General features: G+C 49.3%; 3 protein-coding genes and 1 non-coding gene across 7 annotated transcripts in view; 3 read left to right on the top strand and 1 right to left on the bottom strand.

The window, feature by feature from the left end:
- Window positions 1-1,463: 1,463 nt before the first annotated feature.
- On the top strand, window positions 1,464-11,734 carry UNC45B (unc-45 myosin chaperone B). The gene is made up of 19 exons (XM_066563477.1): window positions 1,464-1,625; window positions 1,898-1,934; window positions 2,219-2,394; window positions 2,978-3,067; window positions 3,514-3,681; window positions 3,911-4,079; window positions 4,351-4,521; window positions 5,372-5,543; window positions 5,777-6,077; window positions 6,248-6,342; window positions 7,001-7,142; window positions 7,576-7,716; window positions 7,899-8,026; window positions 8,443-8,509; window positions 8,827-8,940; window positions 9,024-9,139; window positions 9,465-9,582; window positions 9,683-9,838; window positions 10,939-11,734. Exons 1-19 carry the CDS (start codon window positions 1,464-1,466, stop codon window positions 11,203-11,205), a joined length of 2,790 nt encoding a protein of 929 aa, XP_066419574.1. The 3' UTR covers window positions 11,206-11,734.
- A 1,843-nt stretch (window positions 11,735-13,577) lies between these two features.
- Window positions 13,578-13,675, top strand: LOC136565274 (Z30 small nucleolar RNA). The gene has a single exon (XR_010784834.1). It is a non-coding gene; the product is annotated as a Z30 small nucleolar RNA (small nucleolar RNA).
- Window positions 13,676-15,414: 1,739 nt separating this feature from the next.
- On the bottom strand, window positions 15,415-18,931 carry PEX12 (peroxisomal biogenesis factor 12). Its single transcript, XM_066563482.1, has 3 exons — window positions 18,798-18,931; window positions 17,891-18,435; window positions 15,415-17,227 (listed from the first exon to the last, which is right to left on the bottom strand). Exons 1-3 carry the CDS (start codon window positions 18,921-18,923, stop codon window positions 16,828-16,830), a joined length of 1,071 nt encoding a protein of 356 aa, XP_066419579.1. The 5' UTR covers window positions 18,924-18,931; the 3' UTR covers window positions 15,415-16,827.
- Window positions 18,932-19,077: 146 nt separating this feature from the next.
- The window catches only part of AP2B1 (adaptor related protein complex 2 subunit beta 1), a 78,495-nt gene continuing 72,573 nt past the window's right edge, over window positions 19,078-24,999 (top strand). For 2 of the 4 annotated variants that reach the window (XM_066563215.1, XM_066563212.1), the window contains exons 1-2: window positions 19,078-19,135; window positions 23,248-23,305. In XM_066563215.1, the coding sequence (XP_066419312.1) occupies window positions 23,269-23,305 (37 nt within the window). In that variant the 5' untranslated portion in view covers window positions 19,078-19,135; window positions 23,248-23,268. Of the gene's footprint in view, window positions 19,145-19,207; window positions 19,229-23,247; window positions 23,306-24,999 lie in introns of those variants that run through there. The other 2 variants (XM_066563213.1, XM_066563214.1) reach the window with 2 other exon arrangements.

Here is a 24,999-nt window from a genome sequence, read left to right as displayed (position 1 = left end):
GCAGGGATGGCATCTTGCACTTTCCACAGCTGTTGTCCTTGTACCTTGGACATATTCTCCAACAGGTATAGATGTGGAAGGTGCTCTGGATGGAGATGCCTGCAGCTGTGGTGTTGATGATTTGCTGTGAAGGGATTTATAAATGGAAATGGAATTACCTCCTGCCTGGACACCAGGACCAGGCAGTGCTGCTGGTGGTGAGTGAATAAAACAGGAGCCCACAGAACGGGGAAGTTCTGTGCTAATTCTTGCTGTGTAAGAGCCACAAGCCACAACACAGATCACACAATTAAAGACAATGATATTTTTGCTCCTGGCAGTGTTTTGGTCAGCTCATGCTCTCCTCAGTCATTTCCCCATCCTGCCAGTCCCTGCTTTGCTTTATAGCTGGGATGCTGGTAGGTACACTGGGGAAGGCAGGGCCTGTGTTTGGGGGGAGATAAATCAAAAAGCAGAATTCCTGATTGAGACTGCTGGGTTGAAAGGCTCGGTTCTCTTGGAGCTCAGTGCTGCTCTGTCTCCTGGTGCCACTCAAATTGAGCCACTCATCACAGCAGTTCCAGTATGTTCCAGTCAGCCCCTGTCAGTGTGTTGCTGAATGACCACGTGTGGGGTGGGTGGCAGCACCAGACTGGGGGGGGGGATTTCAGTGGGATGGGCTCCCAAATGCCCTGCAAGGAGGAGGAGGCAGCGCTGGGTGTCAGTCAGCTTTCCATCCCAGGGAGTTCTGGAAGGTGCTGGGCACTGCTGCAGCTGCTGGCCTGGGGCCACTCGTCCCCGAGGCTCAGCTGTCTCATGCTTCCCTAAATAGAAAGGGAAAAGGGTCTGAGCACTGTGACAGGGGTCAGCCATCCCAGCCGTGGGCTTTTTTGGCATGAACCTCCCCCTTCCTGCTCCCCACACCCTTTGCAGCTCTGCAGGCAGAGGGGAGCTGGGATTTGCCCTGGCAGGTGGGAGAGGATTCCCTCCTGCTGCAGAGGGGAGCTGCCTGCCTGCAGCCAGGTGCCCCCCGAGCTGGCCCTGGCTCCCAGCCCTCCCCAGGCGTATAAAGCACGAGGGGACAAGGAGGGGACAGGCTGTGGTGACAGGTGACACTGACAGGCAGCAGGAGCTGCCAGGTCCTGCCCAAACTTGGAGTGGGAAGTGAGTTCTTTCCTGAGCCACACGGACTCTGTAGTGCTGGCAGATTTAATTCCTTTTTTGTTGTTTTCTTTTCTCTTTTTTTTTTTTTTTAATTGATTCCTAAGGATCTACGTTTGTGGGAAAAGCTTCTGAGAAGTCACAGCCTTGAAGAGCAATTTAGGTCTTCATTTTCAAAACTCTTCGTCCTGGTAAGCTGCTTTTATTAATGTGTGTTAATTACATGTCAGTCTCATGGTGGAACTCAGCTTGGGGGAGTAGGCAGGCGACCCAGGCAGTTGAAAATGGGACACAAATTGATGTTTTTCCTTCAAGCTCTCCAGATGGAGGATCCCATTCAGCTGAAAGAGGAGGGCAATAAGTATTTTCAGGCCAGTGACTACGAGAAAGCCCTTCAAAGCTACACTCAAGCCATAAAGCTCAACAAGGACAAGGCGCTGCAGGCGGTGCTGTACAGGAACAGGGCAGCCTGTTTCCTCAAAAAGGTGAGAACAGCTCCCCTCACCTGGGCACTGCTCAAGGGGAGAAGAGCAGGAGGGCAGCCAAGGGCACCCACTGGCTGTGGACTGGGTGGTTTGTCCATTTTTTGAATAGGGTTTTTCCAGCTGGTCTGAAATGAAATGTTCTGGGCTCGTGCTGGAGCTTCACTGGGGTGTCCCCCTGGGAAATGGGAACAGAGAGATCTCAATGTCCATCAGCACTGGGGACATGCCCTGCTATTCCATGGCTAACAAATCTCTCCTTCCTGGTTTAACAGGAGGAATATGCCAAGGCAGCCTCGGATGCATCTAGAGGTAAGGAGGGGGCTGTTATGAGGAGAGCTGGATACACTTGCTCAGCCTGCTCTCACATCTGCTTTTGAGACACTGTGGCCTTATTCCTTGATGTCCACTAACACCCAAGTGCTGAGGCCACAAGGGAATTCCTGGAAGTTCAAGTGATGTTCCAATTCGGTGTGCTGGTCCAAACAGTGCTAATCAGGCACTGTTTGATGCTAACAACAAAGGAAATCACAGTTTGCACAGGCCACTTGCAAGCAGCAAGCTCTGATGCCTGGTGTTTTGGATCCCTTTCCCAGCTATTGACATCAATGCTTCGGACATCAAAGCCTTGTACCGTCGCAGCCAAGCCCTGGAGAAACTGGGCAAGTTAGACCAAGCATTCAAAGATGCTCAGAAATGTGCCACCCTCGAACCCCGCAACAAAAACTTCCAGGAGACCCTCAGGAGACTGGGGGCCAACATCCAGGAGAAGGTAAATGCCAGGGGAACAGTGCTGGATTCACAGACCAGGGGTGGGAAATCCTTGCTCTGGGTTGCATCAATGGATTGTTGGTCATACTGGAAATTTGTGGCAATATAGGGGGATAAATAGGCTCCATTGACTGGAAGTTCATACTTGATGTGTGTAAATCTGAGGGTTGGGTTGAATGGTTAAATTAAAAAGTGTGGCAGCTCCCTCCAGAGGCTGGCCTGGTCCTGAGTCTCTTGGAAAGGTCTTGGCAAGGGTCTGGACAAGCTTTGGGCTGGGTCTGGCTGTTGCCACGTTGCCACAGTTACCTTTACAGGGGTGCTGTGAAGAAATCCTTGCACCACTACCTCCTAAGAAGTCTCAGAAATCAAGGTTTGGGATTGGCTCTGCCTGTGCCCATGAGATTGGTAATGGATGCTGATTGCTGAGAAATTCTATCTCCTGTTATTCAGCTTAAATTGTGCATTAAATTGAGCATTAAATCTTTGCCTGTGGTGTGAGGGGAGGGAGTATTTTTGAAGTGAAAAAGGAAACCTGCTCCTCAATTTTCTCCTTCTGATGCCCTGTGCTCTCCCTCTTGGCACAGCTGCGCATTCAGTTCTCCACAGACTCGAGGGTGCAGAAGATGTTTGAGATCCTGCTGGATGAGAACAGTGACAAAGAAAAGCGAGAAAAGGTGAGAACTGCCCTGGACTTGGCAAAATGGCTGTTTGATGTCTGAGGCTGCTCCAGGGAGCAGAGCCCTGCATTCCCTTCCCCACCTCCCCTGGATGGAGGATGAGAGAGGGAGCTGGAAGGTGAACTGCACTCAGAGAGAGGGAAAATCACCCCTGTGCCAAGGGAAGGTGGCCCAACCTCCCAAAATACCGAAGGGGGGGGGGGGGGGGGGTCAGCTGAGGTCCTGCCACCCTCCAGATGTTCCTTCCAAGCAGTGACCCACTCTTCTTGGGCAGAGCAGAGCTGATCCCTGAATGCACCTGGATCAACTCTCTGGTGGGGTCTGAGCTGATCTTCTGCATCTGTCAGGAGATGGCTCCCACCAGGATCTCCCAGAGCTGCCCAGAGATGGTTCTGGAGGCTGGGCTGTGCCACTGACCCCTGGTTCTTCTGCCTCCCACCTAGGCTGCAAACAACCTCATAGTCCTGGGGCGGGAGGAAGCAGGTGCTGAGAGGATTTTCCAGAATAATGGGGTCAACTTGCTGCTGCAGCTGATAGAAACCAAAAATCCTGAGCTGATCCTGGCAGCCGTGAGGACACTTTCAGGAATGTGCACAGGACATAAGGCTCGGGTAAGGACAGGGTGCTTGGGCCTTCACTGCTATTGCCTTTTGCATCTGGGGAAGGGGAAATTGAAATAGTTTGTGTTGTTTGTGAGCAGTGGGAGAAGATTAAAACTCTGACTTGTACTGAGTCAGGATTCCCTGAGGAAAATAATTTCTTTGTCCCAGCTGAGCCTAGAGGATACAGGGAGGAAAGGCCTTTGCTAACACTGTCCTGCTCTCTCCTTCCTGGGGCCAGGCCACTGCCATTCTCCATTACCTGGGCATCGACAGCATTTGCATGTGGATGTCAGTGGACAATGAAGAAATTTCCCTGGCTGTCTGCAACCTCCTGCAGACCATCACCGACTGCCTGCTGGGCCAGGGGAAGGAGGAGCACCACGGCAAGGAGGAGGCTCTAGTGCTAGGTAACAGCACATCACCTGCTCTTCATTCCCTCTGGGCCCAGCAGGGAGGGCTCTGCTCCTGGGATTCCACCTCATTCCTTGTTCCTTGCTGAAGTGGGGACTTTACCCTTCAGCTGTACAGGAGGGCAACCTGCACACAGCTCTCATCCTCATGGGCAGCTTAAATACTTCTGTTCCAGCCACACAATGGCTTTGAATGGTTTTGACTGAGCTCACCTGCTTGCAGAGGTAACTTCTTGTAACTGGCTGCTACTGCTTTGCTTCTGTGTAGACACCAAGAAGGATTTGAGGATGATCACGATGCGTTTGCTGGATATGCTGGTCAGTAAGAAAGTGTCTGGGCAAGGGCGAGATCGAGCCCTCAACCTCCTCAACAAGAACATACCAAGGAAGGACCTGAAAGACCATGACAACAGCAGGAGCATCTTTGTCATCGACAACGGTGAGTCCTTGTCCCCATCCTGTTCTGATTTGGGAGATGAGGAGCTGTGTGTTCTTGCCTGAATACCTGTAGAGCTGGCATAAAATACCAGTTCCTTCCTATAAAATAAATCCTATCTGACTTTTTTTGGTGCATGCAAGCCTGGAGCAAAGTTAGACTTATTAGCAAGGAACAGTACTAAGAGAAAATCAACTATGTACGAGAACAAGAATTTTGAGTTTCTGAAGGACTGCCTAATACCTCTGGTTAGTTTCTCCAATGTGTTTGCTAATGTTAGGAGGATTTGGCTTAGATAAATTGTCTGCTTTAGACAGGATGAGATAAGCACCTGCTGAGCTTGATGGACCCATAAATTGATCAATTGTAAAGCTGGATGAGGGTGAGGAAAATGTGTGCTGTGTGTTTTTATAGTAATTCCAATGCATGTGTGTGTTACCATTTTGATGGAAGATATTTAATAATAATTCAGCAAAAAGAGAGTTAAGTCATCCAGAATCACTTGAAAGTGGCTGGGTTTTCCTCAGCCAGAGCCTCCAGCCTTGGAGGTCAGTAGGTTTAATGTCTCCTGACAAAAATAACAGATCCAGCCAGGGGCCTAATGCTGTTCTGCTTATCTCACTCTGAGAACTGGAAAAAAGCCTGATGCTGCAAACCTGTAATCTCACCAGCAGAAGCTCCTCCCCAGTAAATATCTGAGTGTCTTTTTTGCTTAAGACTTATGTGATTAGGCTGCAAAATAATTGAAAACCATCCAAACTGGCTATTCCACAGCAAGAAAGTAACAAATGGTATCTTGAATTTTGCACAGACCCTCTCCCCTCTGACAACCATATCACTCTATCATTTCCAGGCTTAAAAAAGATACTGAAAGTGGTGGGCCAGATTCCTGAGATGCCTGACTGCCTGCCACTGACAGAGAACACCCAGCTGACTGCCTCTGTCCTCCTGAATAAGCTCTACGATGACCTGCGCTGCGACCCAGAGCGGGACAACTACCGGCTGATCTGCGAGGAGTACATCAAGTGAGTTGGGGTGAGCTGGCCCAGAGGGCAGGAGCAGGGTTTCTTGAGGGTGAGACCAGGCAGTTGAAGTCTGCTGGGGTTCTGGAAGACTATGACTTGCTTGAGATCCTGCTGGATCACAGCTTCACAGGAATTTGCAGTCGCGAATATCCAATGTGATTCAGCAGCATGGCTGAGGGAGAGCATCCCCTCCCCGCTACTGTTCTATACCCTGCTCCCTCTATCCCATGCAGGAGCAAAATTGACCCACAAGACATGGATAAGACACTCCATGCTGTCCAGATTGTGTCTGGTGTTCTGCAAGGTCCCTTTGACTTGGGCAACAAGCTGCTTGGCATGAAGGGAGTGATGGAGATGATGGTTGCCCTGTGTGGGTCTGAGAGGGAGATTGACCAGCTGGTGGCTGTGGAAGCTCTCATCCATGCTTCCACCAAGCTGAGCCGAGCCACCTTCATCATCACCAACGGGGTGACACTCCTGAAGGAGATCTACAAGAAGACCAAGAATGAGAAGATCAAAATCCGAGCTCTGGTGGTAAGGATGCAGCCCCGCCTCTACTGCCTGCCACACTCGGCAGCTTAATCCCAGACTTGGGAGAGGAGGGAGGTTCTGGGGATGAGAGATGGGCTTGGGCTGTTTTGGGGCAGCAACACAAGAGGATTAATGAGCCCTTCTCACTGGTACATCCTTTTTGTCCTCCTCAGGGTCTCTGCAAGCTGGGCTCAGCAGGAGGCACGGACTATGGCCTGCGGCAGTTTGCTGAGGGCTCCACTGAGAAGTTAGCCAAGCAGTGCCGAAAGTGAGTGACTTCACTTTTTCCTTCAGTTATTCCAATCTTTGCAAAGCACAATATCTTCCTCTCCCACGAGATCCTGCCCACACATTGGCTACATTTCCTGTGCTGCCTGCCAGCTGACAGTGCCCCCAGAGCCATTGCACCAGGACATAGAGCTCCTCTGTGCCTGAAGCAGCCATGTGCTCCTCCTGCCTCAATACCCAGAGGAGCCTTCTGCCTCCCTCACTGCACCAGGTCTGCTGTCTCCCTCTTTGCCAGAGTGGCACAGCCTGATTAATGCTTACTTTGAATATGCACAAGTCCCCTCTGAAGGTGAATTTGCCAGGTGGAGTAACCAAGGAGGTGGGATCTAGTCAGGAAGTGACTGAATGGGTGGTCATTCCTGCAGGCATCTCGTGTTTCATGGAATGGAAAAGGCAAAGCAGTGCTGAGTAGCTGTCCTGGTCTGTCATTCCCTGCAGCATTTACATCCCGCAAGTTGGGCCATGGGGAGGAAGGTCATGTCTCAAGGGGAAGCATCCCCAGTCCGAGGAGCTGCAGCAGAACCTGAGGACATATTTGGGCTTGAATCAGCCTCAATATCTGTTTTTACTCCCTCTTTTTCCAGATGAGTTAGTTCTGGCTCCCAAGATAGAGATGTGAGTGTTTTTCTCTCTTCCAGGTGGTTGTGCAACACCAGCATCGATGCCCGCACCAGGAAATGGGCTGTGGAAGGGCTCTCCTACCTCACCCTCGATGCAGATGTGAAAGATGACTTCGTTGAAGATGAGCCAGCCCTGAAAGCTATGTTTGAATTAGCCAAGGTCCATCTCCTTTCCTTTTTCCCTCATTCTTCTGGTAGCATCAAGTTCTCCCAGCTCGCCAGCCCTGCACTGTGCCCCGGTCAGAAGGAGCTGTGACCCCGACCCCTCACCTCTGGTTCAGCAGAACTTCAGTTTTGCCTGTGCCCCAGAGACATCTCAGGACTGCCACCATCCTCCTCTTTTCCCTGGGCTGAGGGAGGTTGCTCCTACCTTCACTGTCAGCAACTGCCTGGAAACCAAAGGCACCAAGGTGTTGACAGCACCTGATGATGTCCAACACCTTGTTTGACCATGAAAACTTTCATGGGCTATGAAGCTGGGTATAAAGCTAAGAACATTTCCACTAGTGAAAACACCATCCTGGCAGTCCAAAGGGACCTGTTTCCCTGCTGTGCCCTTCTCACCCTCACACAAGCTTTATTTTCCTCTGCAGGCAAGTGACAAAACAATCTTGTATTCTGTGGCTTCTGCACTGGTGAACTGCACCAACAGCTACGATACCAAGGAGCTGGTCCCAGAGCTGGTGCAGCTGGCTAAATTCTCCAAGCAGCACGTGCCTGAGGAGCATCCAAAGGTGGGTTGTGTCCAGCTGGAGATGCTGTTCAGAAAGACTTTATTTGGTGTATCCATTGTCACAGACTTCAGTTCTCCTGCCTCCAGGCTGAAGTTGTTTGCTCTCCAACCAGGCTGTTGGGTGGCTGGATGGCAGAATGGCAGCTGCTAAGGGCTAATCCTTTCCCAATGTTTCCTCCTCAGGACAAGAAGGATTTTGTGGTGAAGCGGGTGAAGCGGTTGCTGAAGGCTGGGGTTGTCTCTGCCTTGGCCTGCATGGTGAAGGCTGACAGTGCCATTTTGACTGACCAGAGCAAGGAGCTCATTGCCAGGTGCCTTCACTGCAGTCCTGGGAGCTGGGAGTGCTGGGCAGCCCCTGTGCCTTGGGGATGGACACCTGGGGTGGGCCATTCTGCCTTTGGGGGAGTGTGGGAAGCAAGGATTTAAAGACAAAGTTTTTGTTCAGAGGTGTCATAAAAATACATGTTCTGACCTTCAAGCTGCTTTGCTGAAATGCATTTTTGAGTCCTCTGTATTGGTCTGGCTGGAATATAGTTCATTTCACAGACCTGGAAACTTCTTCCTCTGCCATTTGTTGCTTCCTCATAGAGTGCTGTTTGAGGTTTAAGCACCTGGAATTTACCTGGTGTCTCTGGCACTCCTGCAAAACCTCAGCCCCGTTCCATGAGGTCTGTTGGCTGCTGCTGTCCCCCATGGCTGTCTCACTGAGTGTTCTGTGCCCCTGCAGGGTGTTCCTTGCCTTGTGTGAAGACCCCAAGGACCGCGGGACCATTGTTGCTCAAGGTGGTGGGAAGGTGATTACTTTCACGTTCACAGTTCCTGATGTGCTGTTAATGTCTGCAGGGAGCCTGGGGTGTGTCTCCGGTGAGGGACAGTGACAGAAGAGCACAAGTTGTCCCCCCCAGGGCCATACTGACACTGCAGTCCCATCTCTGCAAGGCTCCAAAGAAGTGATGCTCTTGGAGTGACGGTGTGAGCCTGTGGTGCCTATTTGAGAGCAAAAGCATGACATCACAGAGGGCTACGGGATATTTTTAACTTGGTTTACTCTGTTAAGGCAGTCTTGTAAATCTTCTTAGAACACTGAATGGTTTTTCCTGTGTGTCTCCAGGCCCTGATACCTCTGGCTGTGGAAGGCACAGATGTTGGCAAGATAAAGGCTTCTCATGCTCTGGCAAAAATTGCTGCTATCTCCAATCCAGACATTGCATTCCCTGGAGAGAGGGTAAGCTTAAAAATAATAAAATCAAAAGCATTGATAGTTCCTTTAGCAAAATGAAAATTGCTAATGCAGGCCTTCTCTTCCAGGTGTACGAGGTGGTGAGGCCCCTCGTCAGCCTGCTGAACACAGAGAGAGATGGCCTCCAGAACTACGAGGCTCTGTTAGGTCTCACAAACTTTTCAGGAAGAAGTGATAAACTTAGGTGAGCTTTACTGCTTTTTAACCTTCCTTCTTCCTCAGGAGTGAATGTCAGTTACTTGTAGGACTATGAAGACTGGTCAGTTTGAGCTACCTTTGGCAGAGTTACAAAGGTCTCACGGCTAAAAGATTGATGAGATAGGAAAAGAGAGTGGTTTATTTTCCTCTAGAAACAGCAAAGACATGAACTTCATCTGCATTAGAAGGGAATGAACCACATCATGAGCTCCAGACACTGATTTGTTTCAAGGCCTTCCCTGCAGTTAATATTTGATAAGTTGGTTACTTCTTGACCTGTAATGTGGGGTTTTTACTGCTCTTTGCCACAGGTTGAAGATAATCAAAGAGAAGGCCCTGCCAGATATCGAAAACTACATGTTTGAGAACCACGACCAACTTCGACAGGCAGCCACTGAGTGCATGTGCAACTTGGTGGTCAACAAGGAGGTAAAATCCCCCCGGGCATGTCCAAGCTGACTGCGTGCCCCTGGCCCTGTGAGGAGCTGTCCCTAACTGTGCTACCTCTGGGTATCTCTGGGGTTTTTAGGTTCAGGAGCGGTTTGTGGCTGATGGCAATGACCGGCTGAAGTTGGTGGTGTTGCTGTGTGGTGAGGATGATGAGAAGGTTCAGGTTGCAGCAGCAGGAGCCCTGGCCATGCTGACTGCAGCACAAAAGAAACTCTGCTCGAAGATGACTCAAGTGGTGAGGCCATAACTCTGGCTGTGGGCAGTGTGTGGGATGTACCCTGCAGATGTGAAGAAGTCTCTCCAAAGGAATATGCAGTTTACTAGTTCAATACTGAGGAACCTAGAGAAGCTGGGACCTGGGTGTGCATGCTTTGATAAATAACCTGAAACCCAAACCTTGTTCCACATGGAAATGAGAAGAGCTTGACTGATAACCTACTGAGCTTTAGAGATCCCAAAGGATGTCCCTCCCCTGCACAGATCTGTAGGCCCTGAGAACCCAGAGCCTGCATGGCTGAGGGTCTGAAGAACTGTGGCTGAGAACTCCCGAACCCTATCTTGTTACACACTTGGTTGGACTCTGGAGATCATTAAGATAAAATGATTAATCAAGCCAACAGAGGAGCTCAAGAAGGTTGGGGTGGGGGAGTTATCCTGGTCATCTCAGCAGTGTCAAGACTCTGGTCAGATTCTTTTCACAGAGATTATGCAGCAGATTGAATATGAAACATATTCTATGTTGTCCCAGTGTCACAAACACATTTTATGAAAAATCCTTTCTTTAGGATTTTTTCTCCTGAGAAGCTGAGAGGCCTCAGGAACAAAATGTAAACAATGGTTATCTGCTGCTGTGGAATGCAACAGGTGCATCTGGGATTGGTCTCATGTGGTTGTTTCTAATTAATGGCCAATCACAGCCCAGCTGGCTCAGATTATCTCGGTCAGTCACAGGATTTTGTTATCATTCCTTCTTTTTCTATTCTTAGCTAGCCTTCTGATGAAATCCTTTATTCTATTCTTTTAGTATAGTTTTAATATAATACATATCATAAAATAATAAATCAAGCCTTCTGAAACATGGAGTCAGATCCTCGTCTCTTCCCTCATCCTAAGACCCCTGCCAACACCATCACAGTCCCAGTGCTGTGGAAGATTCTGACTTAGGTGCAAGAAAAATTGGGTTAAAATGTTTGGAGTCAGGTTTCCTTAGTTAAAAAATTAAATAATCATAAATGACATGAGTACTGCCCTTTCTTCTGCTGAAGGAAGCCAAAGTCATGTTCCTGGTTGAGATATTCTTCAGATCAGTACAAATGATCTCTCTTTCCCTTGCAGACCACCCAGTGGCTTGAAATCCTGCAGAGGCTCTGCTTGCATGACAACATGGAGGTCCAGCACCGAGGACTGGTCATTGCCTTCAACTTAATCAGCTCTGACAAAGAGCTGGCCAAGAAGCTGGTGGAGTCAGAGCTCCTGGAGATCCTGACCTACGTGGGGAAGCAGGAGGATCACCCCAAGAAGCAGCACATCATAAATGTGGCACGTGATTGCCTCACCAAGTGCATGGATTACGAGCTGATCAAACCTCTCTCTCGGGCGTGAGGGAATGAAAAGCACCAAAACAAGGCTGAGTGTTGGGGGGAAAAATGGAGAAATATGGACAAGTGAGAGCCATGAGGAGAATCTAGTGCCATTGTCAAGGCACTGAATAGTTTGGGGACAGCTTTGGAGGATCATAAAGTGTATGAGGAAAAGGAGGGAATTTGCCTGGGAAATTTGGGATGTGTCCGTCTGAGTAATTCCCAGATGGTGTAAATCCTTTCTCTGCCCCCATTCAGCTGATAATGATGAAAGCTTCAGCTGTAAAAGGGTTGGTTGTGTTGGAGACATGTCAGGAGGCTGTTGGAAGGAAACTCAACAAAGCTGAAATTGGTTCTGCCACCACCTGCAGCTCCTGGTACTTCTGGAATTCCCAGCAATGGTAGAATGGGGAGGGAGGGTTAAGTGCCTTCTATTCTGTAGTCAGAAAAAAGGATTTTAGCTGTGTGCTTTTTTGTTCATTTATTGGAAAATGTGTGCCAAAGTGTGAGGATGGTGGGTGAACTCTTAATAAATTCACCGCTTTGTTCCATGTGGAATTCCTGTTCTGATTTTATTAAGCTAAAGGAGAATTTAAGGCAAGTCTTGCATCACACCTAGAAAAATTGAGTAATTGGTAATATAGGTTGAATTTTCACTCCTTGCAAACCATCCAGTGCTCCCAAATGTAGCAGAGTCACCACAAAGGTGTCACACCAAGGCACAGGGAATGTTGAAAATATCCCATTTATGAAAAAAGCAGAATGAGAAGCAACCCACCAGTCATCATCACATTAAACTTTATTACATAAATATTTTCATTCAAGCACAGATTTTTAATGCACGCTGTGGACAACACAAAAATCACACTGTTGTTTTGGTTCCTGGGGGAAAGTCCCTAAGCATGTAATAAATATAATCTTATTCAATAATTATTTAAATATTAATTCAAGCACATTAAAATATTTATGATCATACTAAATATTAGTGATGTTCACAATAGGTATAGCATGATGAAATGCTGAGGTTTTGGGTTTTGAAAGGAACCATGAGGATAGTATTTTCTTGCATGTTAAGGGGAAAAAAAAATGAAAGTGTCTCTAGTGTCCTGAATTTGGAAGATTGAAAATTTTAAGCTAACAGGTTTGATAAGCTAAAAGCAGATTTATTTGGGGGGTGATTCCAGCTGTATTCAATGAATGTAATCAGGTTCAGTTAAATCGCTGGTGCTTTATAATCACATCTGGGGGATATCAGGCTCTTCTTCCAAACCAAGAGAGCCACATTCTGCAGTGATAAATATGGTTTGTTTTCTGCCAGTCTTCAGTTTTGGATACCCATTTTTAGGGCTTTTGAATCTGGCTTCGAAAGTACTTTCCATTACCTCTACACAGGTTTACCTAACCAGCATCTCTGATACCAAGACAAAATGCCATCGGTATTGAAGGGCAAAGTTTCCCTTCTCCCACTAAAGCTTCTCTTTGGAGCAACTAGGTTCTACTAACTGACTGTTGCTGAAGTTGAGGGGGGAAATAACTTCTGCAAAAGCCATTTATTGGCATTTCTTTTCGCTAAACACGGACGGAAAACCCGTTTTACACTAATAGGGACCACCCGCTCCCTCAGCCCCCCTCAGGCTCCCTCAGGGCGGGAAACGCTCGCACCGCCCCCAGCTCATCTAGCGCGCAATCCTATTGGCTCCCACCGGCAGAGCCGCGCGTTGTGATTGGTTGTTGCCAGCGGATGGGTGGGGCGAAGAGGGCGGCTCTGCCCCGGCGCGGCCGGGCCTGCGGGAGCGGAGCGGCGTGAGGGGGACGGGACAGGGGACACGGAATATGGGGCACTGGGGGATGCGGGACCACGGTGGGGCAGCTGAGGGCTCGGAGTGTGCGGGGATGGGGACACGGAGGGTGAGAGGACGCGGAAGCGGCTCTGGGGGCTGGTTGAGGAGCCCGAAGCCGGCCGAGGTGTAGGGCATGTGGGGTTTACTGAGGTCTGGGAGCACGGGGGATGCAGGATGGGCACGGGCAGAGGAACTGGAGACTGAAGAGCTGCAGGGACCTGGTGGGGAGGGTACAGGGAAGGAGATGGGAAGAGAGTGTAAACGTGTGGCATGAGGGAAGGGAGGGATCCAACCAGGCCTCTGGAGCCTTGGAGAGACACTGACTGCAGCAGCATTTATAGGTATGGCACTTTTTTCCTCTTGAATTTGCCTAGTACTGCTCTGCTGACTTTGGCATGCCAGTCCGTGAGCTGTCTTCAGCTTCTGCTCAGCTGTAGGAGGAATGTCACCTCCGTCCCCTGCTCCATGGGCTTCATCCTCCTAGGGAGGAGGAAACCTCCCAGGCCCTGGCTTGGGAGCCAGCTCCTTGTTGGAGGCAAATAGATTTGCCCAGAAGCAATGATGAGCGAAGTATAGTCTGAACTGGTATTGCCGAGACTCCGTGTCTCTGCTCTGACCAGGGCATGATCACCTAATCTTCTCTCTGAGCTACTTTAGGCTAAGCTCTGCAGGGAACAGCTTTGCTGTCCTTGAAACTTTGGTGCACCCTAAAAAAAATACTAGGAGTTTTTAGCAGTTTAACAGCAGAAAAAGCCTTGATTTGAAAAGTAACCCAAATACTCATTGCTGCAGCATTGTGTGAGCTTGCAGTGAGGGGGGGATGTGGCTTTATCTCCTGTGTGTGCCATGGATCACAAACTCCAGATCCTCTGCCACCGTGTCTCCTCTGTTAATGCAGTGCAGACTCTGAGCTGTCTGTCCTGTAGAAGCTCACACTAGCAGTTCATTCAGCTGTATTCTCATTTAGTGCTTCCCAGCAGGAAGCCAGGAGTATTTTTGGAATACTCTCCATGAAGTGCAACCCCTTTGGGGTTGAGGGAAGGACCTAGGAAAAGAGATGATGCTATTCTCTAATTCAGTTTTTTTTTGTTCTTTTCCAGGTCCTGATGACATCTTTATATTGATTTCTCTCTTCCTGTGAAGAAAGAAGCATCCATGGGGAATATACACCTAGGAGTATGTTTTAGTGGTTTTCCCTTAACAGGAGAAGCTACTTTGTTTCTGTTAAGGAAATAGCAAAAGCTCAGTTGCTTCATGCTCTAATTTTTTGAACACTGCCTTGATGAGTTGTGAATGTGCCTTAGGTTCACCAGAGAATTTTTTAAAGACTTGCAAAGTCAAGTCCTGGCAGTGGATACTGAACAACTCCAATGCTGCTGTTAATGTTGATGAAATTGTATTGAGCAACACCAAAGCATCCTGAGGGTGTATGTGGTACATGACTCTGTAGAAATCACTCTGTAGAAATTAGTATCTAAGTCCAAAGGTTGCTTTAATAAAGTTGGTGCTCCCTGAAAAAACTTCTCTTGTCAATCCTTAGCCAGTCATGGTTTTAAGAATGCAGTTAAAAAGCAGATAAATGGGATTTTTTTCTATAACCCAAATTGCTTTTGTAGCTCAGTTTTAAGGCAAGAAACCTGACAAATGAGTATTAATTGGCTGCTAAGGACAGGAGGTTTCAAAGGAGTCAAATCCAAGTTGGCATCCTGCAGCCATCTCCAGGAACACAAGAAATCTGTCAGGTATCTGCTGAGCCTGTCACCATGGTGGGTTTGATGCTTGTTACTCAGCTAAGCTTTGCAGGACAATTTAATGTGTAAAGGAGAAATTACAGCTGCTCAGAAATGGGAGGCTTCGATGTGGATGGTTCTGTGCAGGTCCTGGAGGTGGCCAAATCCAAGTTTGGCAGGAACAGGGGGTTGTGCAGGAGTGGAAAGCAGCCAGGGCCTGGCAGGTGGACATTTTGGGGAGAGGAAGGGGCATTAATCCTGGGAGAAGGAGCTGGAGAGGCCCTGGAGCAGTGTGGGATCAGATAACTGCTGTGTGTTAGTGAATTCTGCATTAGAGGGAGGATGAACCTCCCCAAGAGCCCTGCAGTGCTGAGGGTGAGTGTCCCACACCTGCCCAGCTTCTCCCTGAGCAGCAGATAAGTACCTTGGAAAGTATGGGAAGGATAAAAGGGATATAAACCTATCCTGAAAAGCAATCATCAGTCAAATGCTTAATTAAATGAGCTGTTGCACTGGAGTCACCAGGACATTAACAAAAAGTAAAAAGTGATTTGGAACCTCAGAAAATCTCACACTTTGATGTGATTTGTCCTCCAGTAAGACATGTGTGTTCTTACTGGCTCTCTAAAGGAAGAGGAGTATCTTCATGGACCCCATTCCTACTGGAGAAGAGAGAAATGAGACAGTTTTTATTGTTATTATTCCACAGGGGCACAGGTAGAAGGGTCAGGGAGGTGTACGGAGATAATAAAACATCAGGAACAAATCTCATTTATTAGGGGTTTGGGGAAGATTCAAATTACTGCATTTTCCCACATTATTCAATAACCTTACTCTCTTGCTTAGAAGTGAAGGAGAATATTGGAGACTTTTATCTTCTGAAACAGAGCTAAAGTGGAGGGAAAATGAGATGCCTGGTTCAGTGGATTAAATGTTAGGAGATAGCTCTTAATCTGGAAAGACCAGAGTGGGGTCTGGACTTTGCACAGAAACTTGGCTCTTGTATTCTCTAAGCCCTGTCACCGTGATATCTGGAGCACTGCTGCTCCCTAGAGTCAGGAAAACAGCCTTCCATCTGAAAAATCAGCTGGCAAGCAAGAGCCAGCCATGCCACACAGCTTTTCTTTCCTCCTGTGTTCAGTGGAAGGATGTTTTGTTCTGATATCAATGTGCTACATGGCTGGGACTGGAATAATTGCAATGTAATGCTCAGACATTAAAGATTCTCAGCCTACAAAATGCTAAACTTACATCCACTACCATCACATGGAAAGATGAAAGCAGCTTTAGTCTTGTCTCTCTTATGTAAATAGAGCCCCCAGAGGAGCAAAGTGTTTTTCCAATAACCAGAAAAGAATTAAATTAGGTTCTCAACCAAGAAAGAATTTTGCTTTATAAAAGCAGATAATAATTAATGCAAAGACTTATTTAACAATAAATCATTCTCATCAGTTGGGAGTTTGTTTTAATCTGGTTTGTCATTTTCTCTCTTGTGCAGAAAATGTCACATTCCTCTTGTCCATCGTGTTCCCTTAAACAGTCAAAAGTCTTAATTTGGAACCGTTGATGGGAATTAGGAGGGTGATGTTCTCAATTCCAAGGTGAAGAGCCTGAAAATGCAGGAGGCTGAAGAGCAGAGGTTTAAGCCTGTCTCCACCTCTGACAAAAGCCAGAGCTCACCCTGGGCAGCACAAGGGCCTGGGAAGCTGCCTAGGGAAGAAAAACCTGCCTGGAGAACTTCCCTACCTCTTTAATTTGCTGGCTCATGCCCTCCAGCAGCACCAGTGCTGGTCTTTGATCCTCACATCTACATTCCTCTTATCCAAATCAATGTTTTCTCCCTTTCAGCTTGTCTTTTAAGGCATTTCTGTGCTGGCTGACAGGCTGGGGCTGTGTGATACCTCTGCAACTGCCAGGATGTTTGAACAGCTTATCAACAAAGGGCAGAGCATTGCCAGAACGTGCAAAGGCAGCAAAGCCGATGAGCCACCAAGTGCTGCAGAGCTCACCGAGGAGCTGTTTGAAGCCTTCCATGGCATGTCCAAAGAGCTGCTGGAGGCTCCTGGGAGCCCTTCAGCTCTCAGGGGAGTAGAGTTTGACCAGGTGCTGCAGCTCTGTGGCATAGCCTGTGACTGGGCAGCGCTGGTGAGCCTTCACAAAGCCGTGGGCACAGCGGTAGCAGAACACGAAGCCGGACGTGGCCAGGGCCGTGGCGTTGACGCGCACCTTGCGGCACAGGGGGCACACGGACTTCAGGCTGGGCAGGACAGCTGAGCTGGGCTCGTGATCCAGGTGCACAGGAGGTGGAGGGGTGGGGAGGGCTGTCAGGGACTTGATGGTCTCCTGGTTTTCTGAGGAGTACCACCAGTCCAGGAACTGGAGGAAGAAGACGCTGACGGACAGGCCGGTGGACAGCGAGAAGGCAACGGCACCCAGAGCCCTCTTCAGGGCCGACTGCACTTGAGAGGAAAGGCTGCAGCAGAGAGAAGCAGGGAGAGATGGTTACTGCTGCACATTTATCCATCTAGAAACCATGGGGAAAAGCACCTGGGGAGTGACAGCTTCATACAGCTCCTTAATGCTAAATTAGTTGGTCACTGTGTCCCTATGTTTGCACTTATTAGGATGTTTTGGATTCTTGTTTTTATTTTAAGGAAATCCAAATCCTGTTTTTTTCAGAAGTCTAAATCAGAATAATTTGGATTGAAGGATCCTAGAGCACAGAGTGTTTCACTCCAGGTCACCATTTCACAGGGTATTCAGTGTGACCATGACTAGCTGCTGCTTAGGAAAATCAAAGAAATAACTTTCAATCCTTTCAGCAACATTGCTGCAACTGCTGCACCTCCTTTGCTGGAAAAGTGCAGGGGAAGACTGAACAGAATAAAGGCTTGCATGCCCAAAAACACCCCCAAACTCTGAAATTTTATTACCACAAAATCGTTTCAAGCTAATCCCTGCTACTGGTTTCCTTATTTTTGCTCACAATACACCCTTTTGGAGCCTATTTTGTCAGTGTGAACTTTCATCTTGAACTTTTGGAGAACAAGGCACTTTTACCTTGCAGCATCACCTCTAAATTTACACACCCACAGACCCCCCTGGAGAGCAACACCTGAGCCAGGTTCTGCCATACCTGTGTGTTTGACTTGAGGTGCTTTCAGCCCATTTCTTCTCCAGGGCCTGGATATCCTCTGCAGTCAGCCTGACCAGGCGGACACCAGCCAGCTTCAGCAAGGGGGAATGATGCTCAGCCTTGCCCAGGATGTAGCACAGCTGCTGGATAAGAAACCAGCCCTCCCAGGTCATGTTCACATAGGGGTAGGCAGCTAGAAAGGCTCTGTAGAAGCGCTTCCAGGATGATGAGGGAGGGTGGATGGAGTATTCATCCTCTTCCCTCAGGCTGGACACCAGTTTCTCCAGCTTTCCTTTCAGATAAGGAACAAGAACCAGCAGGAGCAGAGATTTCCAGTGGTGCCTCTTTGGCAGGCCAGCTGTGGCCAGAGGTTGCTGTCTGCCGTTTCCCATGGGGATCCTCTTCATGCTATAGAAGTTCTCAGAGAAGGAGGCGCTGCACCTGGCCAGGTAGTGCTGCTGGAGCAGCAAATCCAGAAGGACGTAAATCTCATCAAACCACCGCCAGAGGAACCCGTACCGGGCAGGATTGGACTCAGCAAGTACCTGTTGCAAAAGTGACACAAACCAAAAGGAATCAGAGCGGTTTGGGTTGGAAGGAGCATTAAAGATCATCTGGTTCCAGCCAGGCACCTTTTACTATCCCTGTACTCCAAGCCCCATCCAATTTGGATTTCAACACCCTCAGGCATGGGGCGGCCATAGCTTCTCTGCGCCAAGGCCTCCCACCCTCACAGGGAAGGACCTGAAGGCAGAGTAAAATGCTAAATTATAAATCACAGCAGAAGTAAACGACGCCTCTAATTCTCAAACCCAGGTGACTCACAACTGTCCCGCTGCCTGCGAATGCGGCCGGAGTTGCACGCCAGCCCTCCCACCTCTCCCTTCACCCTCACCCTCACCCTCACCTTGACCAGGTGCTGCAGGGCGGGTTTCACGGCGGCCATCAGGCTGTCCTGGGCCACCGCCTCGAACACGGACGGCCGCTCCTCACCGGCCGGGGCCGCCGTGAGGTGAGCGCCCACTTCCGCCATGACACCGCCACACCGCCCCGCCGCCCCGCCGCCAGGGGGCGCCGCGGCCCGGCCCCGCCCCGCCTCCCGGAAGCGCGGGCCGCCGGCGCTCCGCCCGCTGCCGCCGCTCTATGGTGGCGGGGCGCGGCCGCTCTGGGCGGGGAGGGTTTGATCTCGCTGATCCAAGTCCGCCCGGCCCCGCCGCTTCCGGTTCCGCCGCCGCCCCCGCAGCGGTGAGTCCGGTCCGTGAGTGGGGCCGGGGCTGAGGGGACGGGAGGGACACGGGGAACGGTGAGGGTCAGCGGCGGGACACTGCGGCAGGGCGGGTACGGACACTGCTGGGAAATTAGGAGGGGCTGAGGGGGCGCTGGGAGGGGTGAGGGCAGTGCTGGGGTGCCGCCATAGGGTGGGGAGGGTGCTGGGAGGGGATGGCGGGAGGAGGTGGGGGGAACTGGGATAGGGAGGGGAGAGAAACTGCTCAGGGAAGGGCTGGGGGATGATGGGAGAGCGCTGGGAGGGGATAGCGGGGGGAGACCAGGGGTGGGGGGACTGGTGTACGTGGGAAGGGGCATTGGGAGGGGGTACTGGGAGGAGGTGAGGGGTACTGGGAAAGGGAACTGGGATAGGGTGGGAGGGGGCACTGGGAGAGGTGAGGGGCACTGGGAGGGACACCTGGGATAAGGTGGGAAGGGGCACTGGGAGGCGGTACCGGGAGGGGGGAACTGGAATGGAGTGGGAGAGTCGCTGGTGAGGCACTGGGAGTGGCTCTGGTGATGTACTGGAAGAGGCCACAGGGAGGACTGGGCAGGTGGTTGCAGAGGAGATGGAGGGGTGAGAGGAGTGGGGTCAGTGGGTCCCGGAAGGAGACAATGGTCTGGGGTGAAGGATTGGACTGGGATGGGCCTTGGTGGGATGGGAATGAGTATTGCAAGGTGCTGGGATACTGGTGGGAGCAAGCAGGGATAAGGGCTGGGTGCTGAGAGGGACTGGGAGTGCTGAGGAGGGGAACTGGGATTTGTGGGGAATGCTCCTGTGACTGGGGCATACTGGGAGAGATCTGGGGAATGGTGCTGAGGGGGAAGGGCTGGTGGGCAGGGGGCTTGAGGGGGGTACTGGGGTGCCAGTGAAGGGTGGGTGGGTGCTGGGAGTCCTGCTGGAGGTGTGGGAGGGGCTGGGATGGGGCTTCCAGGGACTGGGCACCACCAAGGGGGTGTTTGGTCCCCAGGATGGGAACAAAATCCTCGTGCCAGCACAAGTTCAGGGCTGCAGGCACAGCTCCCCCTCTGCTATCCAGGTTCCATTGCTCTGTTTGTCTTCCTGGCCTGGGCCACGCTTGGGCTATCACACAGCTCCTTGAGAGGCTTTCCAGGAAAAATGGGTGGCACCACTTCCCCTGGAGTTAAACCAGGGATCACTGGAGAGATTTAGGGATTGATGGTTTCAATGTCCAGGAGCTTGCCTTAATCCCAAGGCCCTTAAACCTGCCCCCTCCTGTGTGGGATCAGTGCTGGGGAGTGGGTCAGGCTGACTGAGATCATGTGTGGGGTCAAGCAGGTGTTGCTCAGACACAGGGTCAGGTTTTCTGTGTGGGTTTGGGCTGAGGAGGCTTATCCTGCTTTGGTTCAGTCTGTATTGAAATGTCAAGGCACTGTTGGTAGCACTGAGCATTGCTGGAGCTTTCTGGAGCCATTCCTCCCTCTCATCTCTTCTGATTTTCTGGGGTTGGATCAGGAGGAGCCTTTTGCTCAGGAAGAGCCTTTTGCTCTTACCTGTTTCCATCTCAGCACAGAACAATAGTGAGGAGGGGGCAGTCTAAAGCAGATTTTTCTTCTGAAAATACAAGGCTGTTCATGATGCTCTAATTTACCTTGGCTCTCCTTGCTTTTAGATTTACAAGGAGCTGGCATTTTCTGCAGTCACACAAACAGCAGTGTTTGAAATATCTGGTTCCATTTGCTGTAAAGCACGCTGAGATTGTTAGTGATGAGATAATACCCAGTGCTGCTGGCAGGCTGTCTCTGAACAGTGTGCAAAGCAAGCTCTGACACACATGAAGCAGCAATCTGGGTGCTTGTGAGAAAAGGAGCTTTTTCCTGTGCTGCACATGGAGTAGGGCAAGTTGGTTATTCACCTAAGGCACCTCTCATTTGCATCCATCAGAGGAGCCATGAGCTGTGCTTGGCCCTGTCTGAGTGTTTCTAGGATTTTTCATGTTTCCAAGTATATGAAAGGAGAAAAACAACAATATCTGAAAGGAGGAAAACAACATAATGTGCTGCCCTTGGGGTTTAATGACCATCTCTGAAATGCAGCAGGGTTCCTTCCTCTCTGTGTGTAGCTTTATTCAACTGGGCTGATGTTTATGGTGCTTGGGTTGGGTTTTTTCCTCCCCCCCCTCTATTTTCTCTCTAATCTGCTGCTCTGGCCCCAGCTAAAGCTGTATTAGAGTAGCTCAGCTGAGATGTGACCCTGGATGACAAATCCCCACATAATGCAAACAAAGAACATCGAGGCCACATTCAGTGCTTTTTGCATGGCACTGTGCCAAATACTCTGGCAGAGAAAAACATTTTAAGTCTTCCTTTTAAGCTGAGCTCAAACCCGAAGGACTCTGTCAGCAATAATGTTGCAGCTGAACACAGGCTCTGATTTTAATTACAATAAAAGCTCCACAGCAGCCTCTGCTTTCAGGGAGGGGCTGTGAGATTTTTGCTGGAAAAATTACACTCATTGTGGCTTTCCCAACCCAGCCTCTGTTTTGGAAAGAGGTTAAACCTCCTCTGCACGAGGAATGTGTTTCCAGAGCTGTCTCCACAGGCTTGGCAGGAGCAGAAAGGGAGAGAAATCAAAGCAAACCCAGTCATTCAGCCTAATTGGATGAGGTGGAAACAGGGCAGGCAGCAGCTCCAGCAAGCTGGGAAAAGCAACAGGTTGATCCTCATCCAGATGTTTGGCAACTGGACAGGATGATCCCATGAAAAAAGGGTGGAAATTGGGGCAGTGCCCCTCAGCAGCTGCTGGGAATTCAACTGCTGGGGTGTTCAGCTGATCCAGGTGGATGGGGGAACGTGGGAAGGTGATGGCATTAGGGTTGGTGAAGGGATGAGGGAGGAAAGGGTTAAGGAAGAACAGTTGGATTGCACTGCTGGGCAGTCCTGGAGTTCAGAGCTGTGCTGGTCCTTTTGCTGCTGAGCCAGCAAGACCTGCAGGGTTTAGAGGCAAGACAGGCAGCATTTAGGGAACAGATGATTTACTGCTTTGCTGGCAGCCTGTAAGGTCATGGAAGGATGTGTAAGAAAAGGGGAATTGGGGCCAAAAAGATAGAAAAAGGAGGAAAGAAATGATAAAATCCTTTTTGAGATGGTTTTAGGGTCATAGTTCCTAGCATTGATACAGACTTTCATCAAAAGCAGTACAAGTGCCCACTCCTCTGCTTGTTTTGAAAATTGCTTTATATTTGTCACAGGGCTAGCAATTGTAAGAATGAAATTATGGATATCCACATATGTTTGGGCAATCCCTGTATTCCAAGGCATTAATTTAGTTCTGTGGAGCAAGGGAAGTACTGGTGAGACCACTCTTGTGGCTCTGCTGAGCATTTGCTGCTCCAACAGCATTTTTCCATCCACAAAAAAAAAAAAAAAAAACCAAAAAAAACCAGAGCAGCACTGAAATAATGAGCTCTGTGTGTGTGTCTCAGAGGTGGGATGTCAGATCTTGGCAGAGAAATATTTCAATTTCAAGCTTGAGAAAACTCAAAAGTAATGGTTTCTCTTTTCAAAAAAAAACCAAAAACCACTGTTTTGCATCTGCTGGGAACAAAAGCAGGGAAAGCAATGAAAGGCCTGGGGGTGGGTGTTGCAAGTGGGGTTAATTGTGCCTTCCATCAGATGCAGCACAGGCAGATATCGTTAGGGGGAGATGAGATGACAGTTTCCTTTGTCTGAAACATGGACTTCTCCTGCCAGGCGAGACACTGGATGTGCTTTTCCTTGGAAAATGAATCTGTGTACCCAGGAAAGACAGCTGCAGAGCACACCAGCATCTGCTGGTTATAAGGAGTTCAAAAAATACCTTTTGCCTGCTGTGACTGAGAATTTAGGAAGCTGGGCTGAGCTCCACTGTTGTGTTTTTACCAAGCCATTTAAATCCCTGCCTTTGCCAAGTAAAGCCAGCAGCAGGTGCAGGATGAAGATTGGGGAACTCGTGCCTGTGGATGTGAAGCTTTTGCTTCCTCCTTCACTCACCAACCGTCCTTGCTCGAGTTCCTGCCTCACAAACTGGCTGTTGTCACCAAACTGCATTTGGAGCTGACTTGTTCTTTTTTTATTCCTCATATTCTCAGGTGTTTTAAGGAACTGGAACCATGACGGACTCCAAATACTTCACAACCAATAAAAAAGGTTGGTGTTGAGCTGGTGCAGTGGATTGGAGGTGGTGGGTGGTTATTTTTACACAGCTTTTTTAACTGCAGGCAGGAGAACTTGTGTGCTTTTCTGGTAGCTCTGTCCCTGTTTCTCTTCTTAATCATCCAGGGAGAAACTTCCAAAGTAGGTCACATGGTGACAAAAGACAAAGCTGGGGTATTACACGTTTTTGTGATTCACAAAATGACCCAAATTGCTGTTTTTTCAAGGATCAGAAAGCAAAGCAATGGGATTTGAGTGCAGAGACAAAGTTCTGGTTATGGGCTAACAGGTGCCAGGCTAGGGATGGTTGTTAATCTGGGCATCACAGGATTAAGCTGATGTGGGGAATTTAATATTTTGGATATATACATCAAGCAAACATAAAGGGTTTTCCTGCTTCCATTTTCTCCAAAGCTCAGGTGCACTGTTTGACTTTCTTGTGCCTTTACTGCAGGTGTGGTGGTTACCTCACCTCAGGACAAGCTGCTGCCCTTAAAAATGGGAATCCTGGAAAGGCTTTTGGGGATCACTTTACTCATTCAGCTGCTTCAGGGCAGGGCTTGTTCTGCTGAAACTGTCCCAGGCACATTTTCTAACCTGTTCTTGAACAAAACACTGTTGCTGAGTGCAATTTAAGCCTGATCATTCTCCAGCAGATGTGGAAAATGGTTTGCATTAACCTCTCCTTTGCAAAATGGCTGAGTGCTCCCTCTGAATGCCTGCCAGTGAAAAAACCCACACTGTTGATGTATTTATGTGTCATTAAGCTTCACAATGAGCTCATCAATGAACCTAATGCAGTTGACATCTTTCAGAGGAGTAACTCTGAAAGTTCAGAGCTGAAGGCAGGTTTTTGTGGGCTGGCTGCAGGGAGCCAGTCTGGGCTGGGTGAGAGCTGGAGCTGTCTCAGCTCTGCTCCAGGGCAGGAGCTCTGGGTGAGTAATGCCAGGCTCTTCCTCAGGCAGGAGGGATGACGAGTGGTCTCTGCACTGCAGCAGCTTCTCTTCTTTTTTGGAGTCCCTGGCAGTCTCTCTCTGTCAAATTTTAATTAGTGCTGCTGCTCTGAGCAAGTGTAGGAATGGAAAGTTGGTGCTAGAGCTTGTCAGGGATATTTGGATATTTGTAACATGTGCTCAGGCTGTGGCTCCCAGTGGGAATGCTGCTGGCTGTCCTTCCTGAGGAAAGCTGTCTGTCTGTCTGTCTGTTGGGAGCATTATCCTTCTCATACCACTGGCTCTGCCTGGAGCAGGCCTGATAAACAGCCTTTTGCACATCTTGTTTTATTCTATAACGTGATTGCCACTTTGGTGACCCAGCCTGAACTGGCTTTCTACACAGTCATATCTGGGGGAATTAATGCTGCTTTGGGAGCCTTGGAATCCAGACAGACTCTGTTTCATGCAGCTTTTGTTAGTGGTAGCTCTGTCTTTTTAGCTTTTTTCCACTGGACTAAACACACGCTGTCCTGTTTCAGGAACCACAGCATTTGGGCTCCACTCCAACTTTCTGAGGAAGCTTTCAATGATGAGCAAAACTTAAAAAAGTCTGGGCAAAATTCCTAGCTTAGTTTGTTTCTTGCAGGCACGAATCTGGCATCTCCAAGTATCTTTTCATGCTGGTTATGTAATGGTTGCCTCAGAGAAACAGATGCTCCAGGGATGTGATTTGGTGTCCTGGAGGTGGGAGAG

The sequence above is a fragment of the Molothrus aeneus genome, chromosome 20, assembly GCF_037042795.1.
Source record: "Molothrus aeneus isolate 106 chromosome 20, BPBGC_Maene_1.0, whole genome shotgun sequence".
In the NCBI taxonomy this organism is placed as follows: domain Eukaryota; kingdom Metazoa; phylum Chordata; class Aves; order Passeriformes; family Icteridae; genus Molothrus; species Molothrus aeneus.
Note: the sequence above shows the minus strand (reverse complement) of the source record. Positions and strands in the feature narration are given on the sequence as shown.

What these genes read in the sequence shown, in the direction of transcription:
- UNC45B (XM_066563477.1), top strand. Translation starts at nt 1,464, where the DNA reads ATGGAGGATCCCATTCAGCTGAAAGAGGAGGGCAATAAGTATTTTCAG. An exon ending in TTGCTCAAGGTGGTGGGAAG is followed by an intron (nt 8,510 to 8,826) that starts GTGATTACTTTC and finishes GTGTGTCTCCAG; the next exon opens with GCCCTGATACCTCTGGCTGT. An exon ending in ACTTGGTGGTCAACAAGGAG is followed by an intron (nt 9,583 to 9,682) that starts GTAAAATCCCCC and finishes TGGGGTTTTTAG; the next exon opens with GTTCAGGAGCGGTTTGTGGC.
- PEX12 (XM_066563482.1), bottom strand. Translation starts at nt 18,923, where the DNA reads ATGGCGGAAGTGGGCGCTCACCTCACGGCGGCCCCGGCCGGTGAGGAG. An exon ending in CCCTGCAGCACCTGGTCAAG is followed by an intron (nt 18,436 to 18,797) that starts GTGAGGGTGAGG and finishes CTTTTGCAACAG; the next exon opens with GTACTTGCTGAGTCCAATCC. An exon ending in ACCTCAAGTCAAACACACAG is followed by an intron (nt 17,228 to 17,890) that starts GTATGGCAGAAC and finishes TCTCTGCTGCAG; the next exon opens with CCTTTCCTCTCAAGTGCAGT.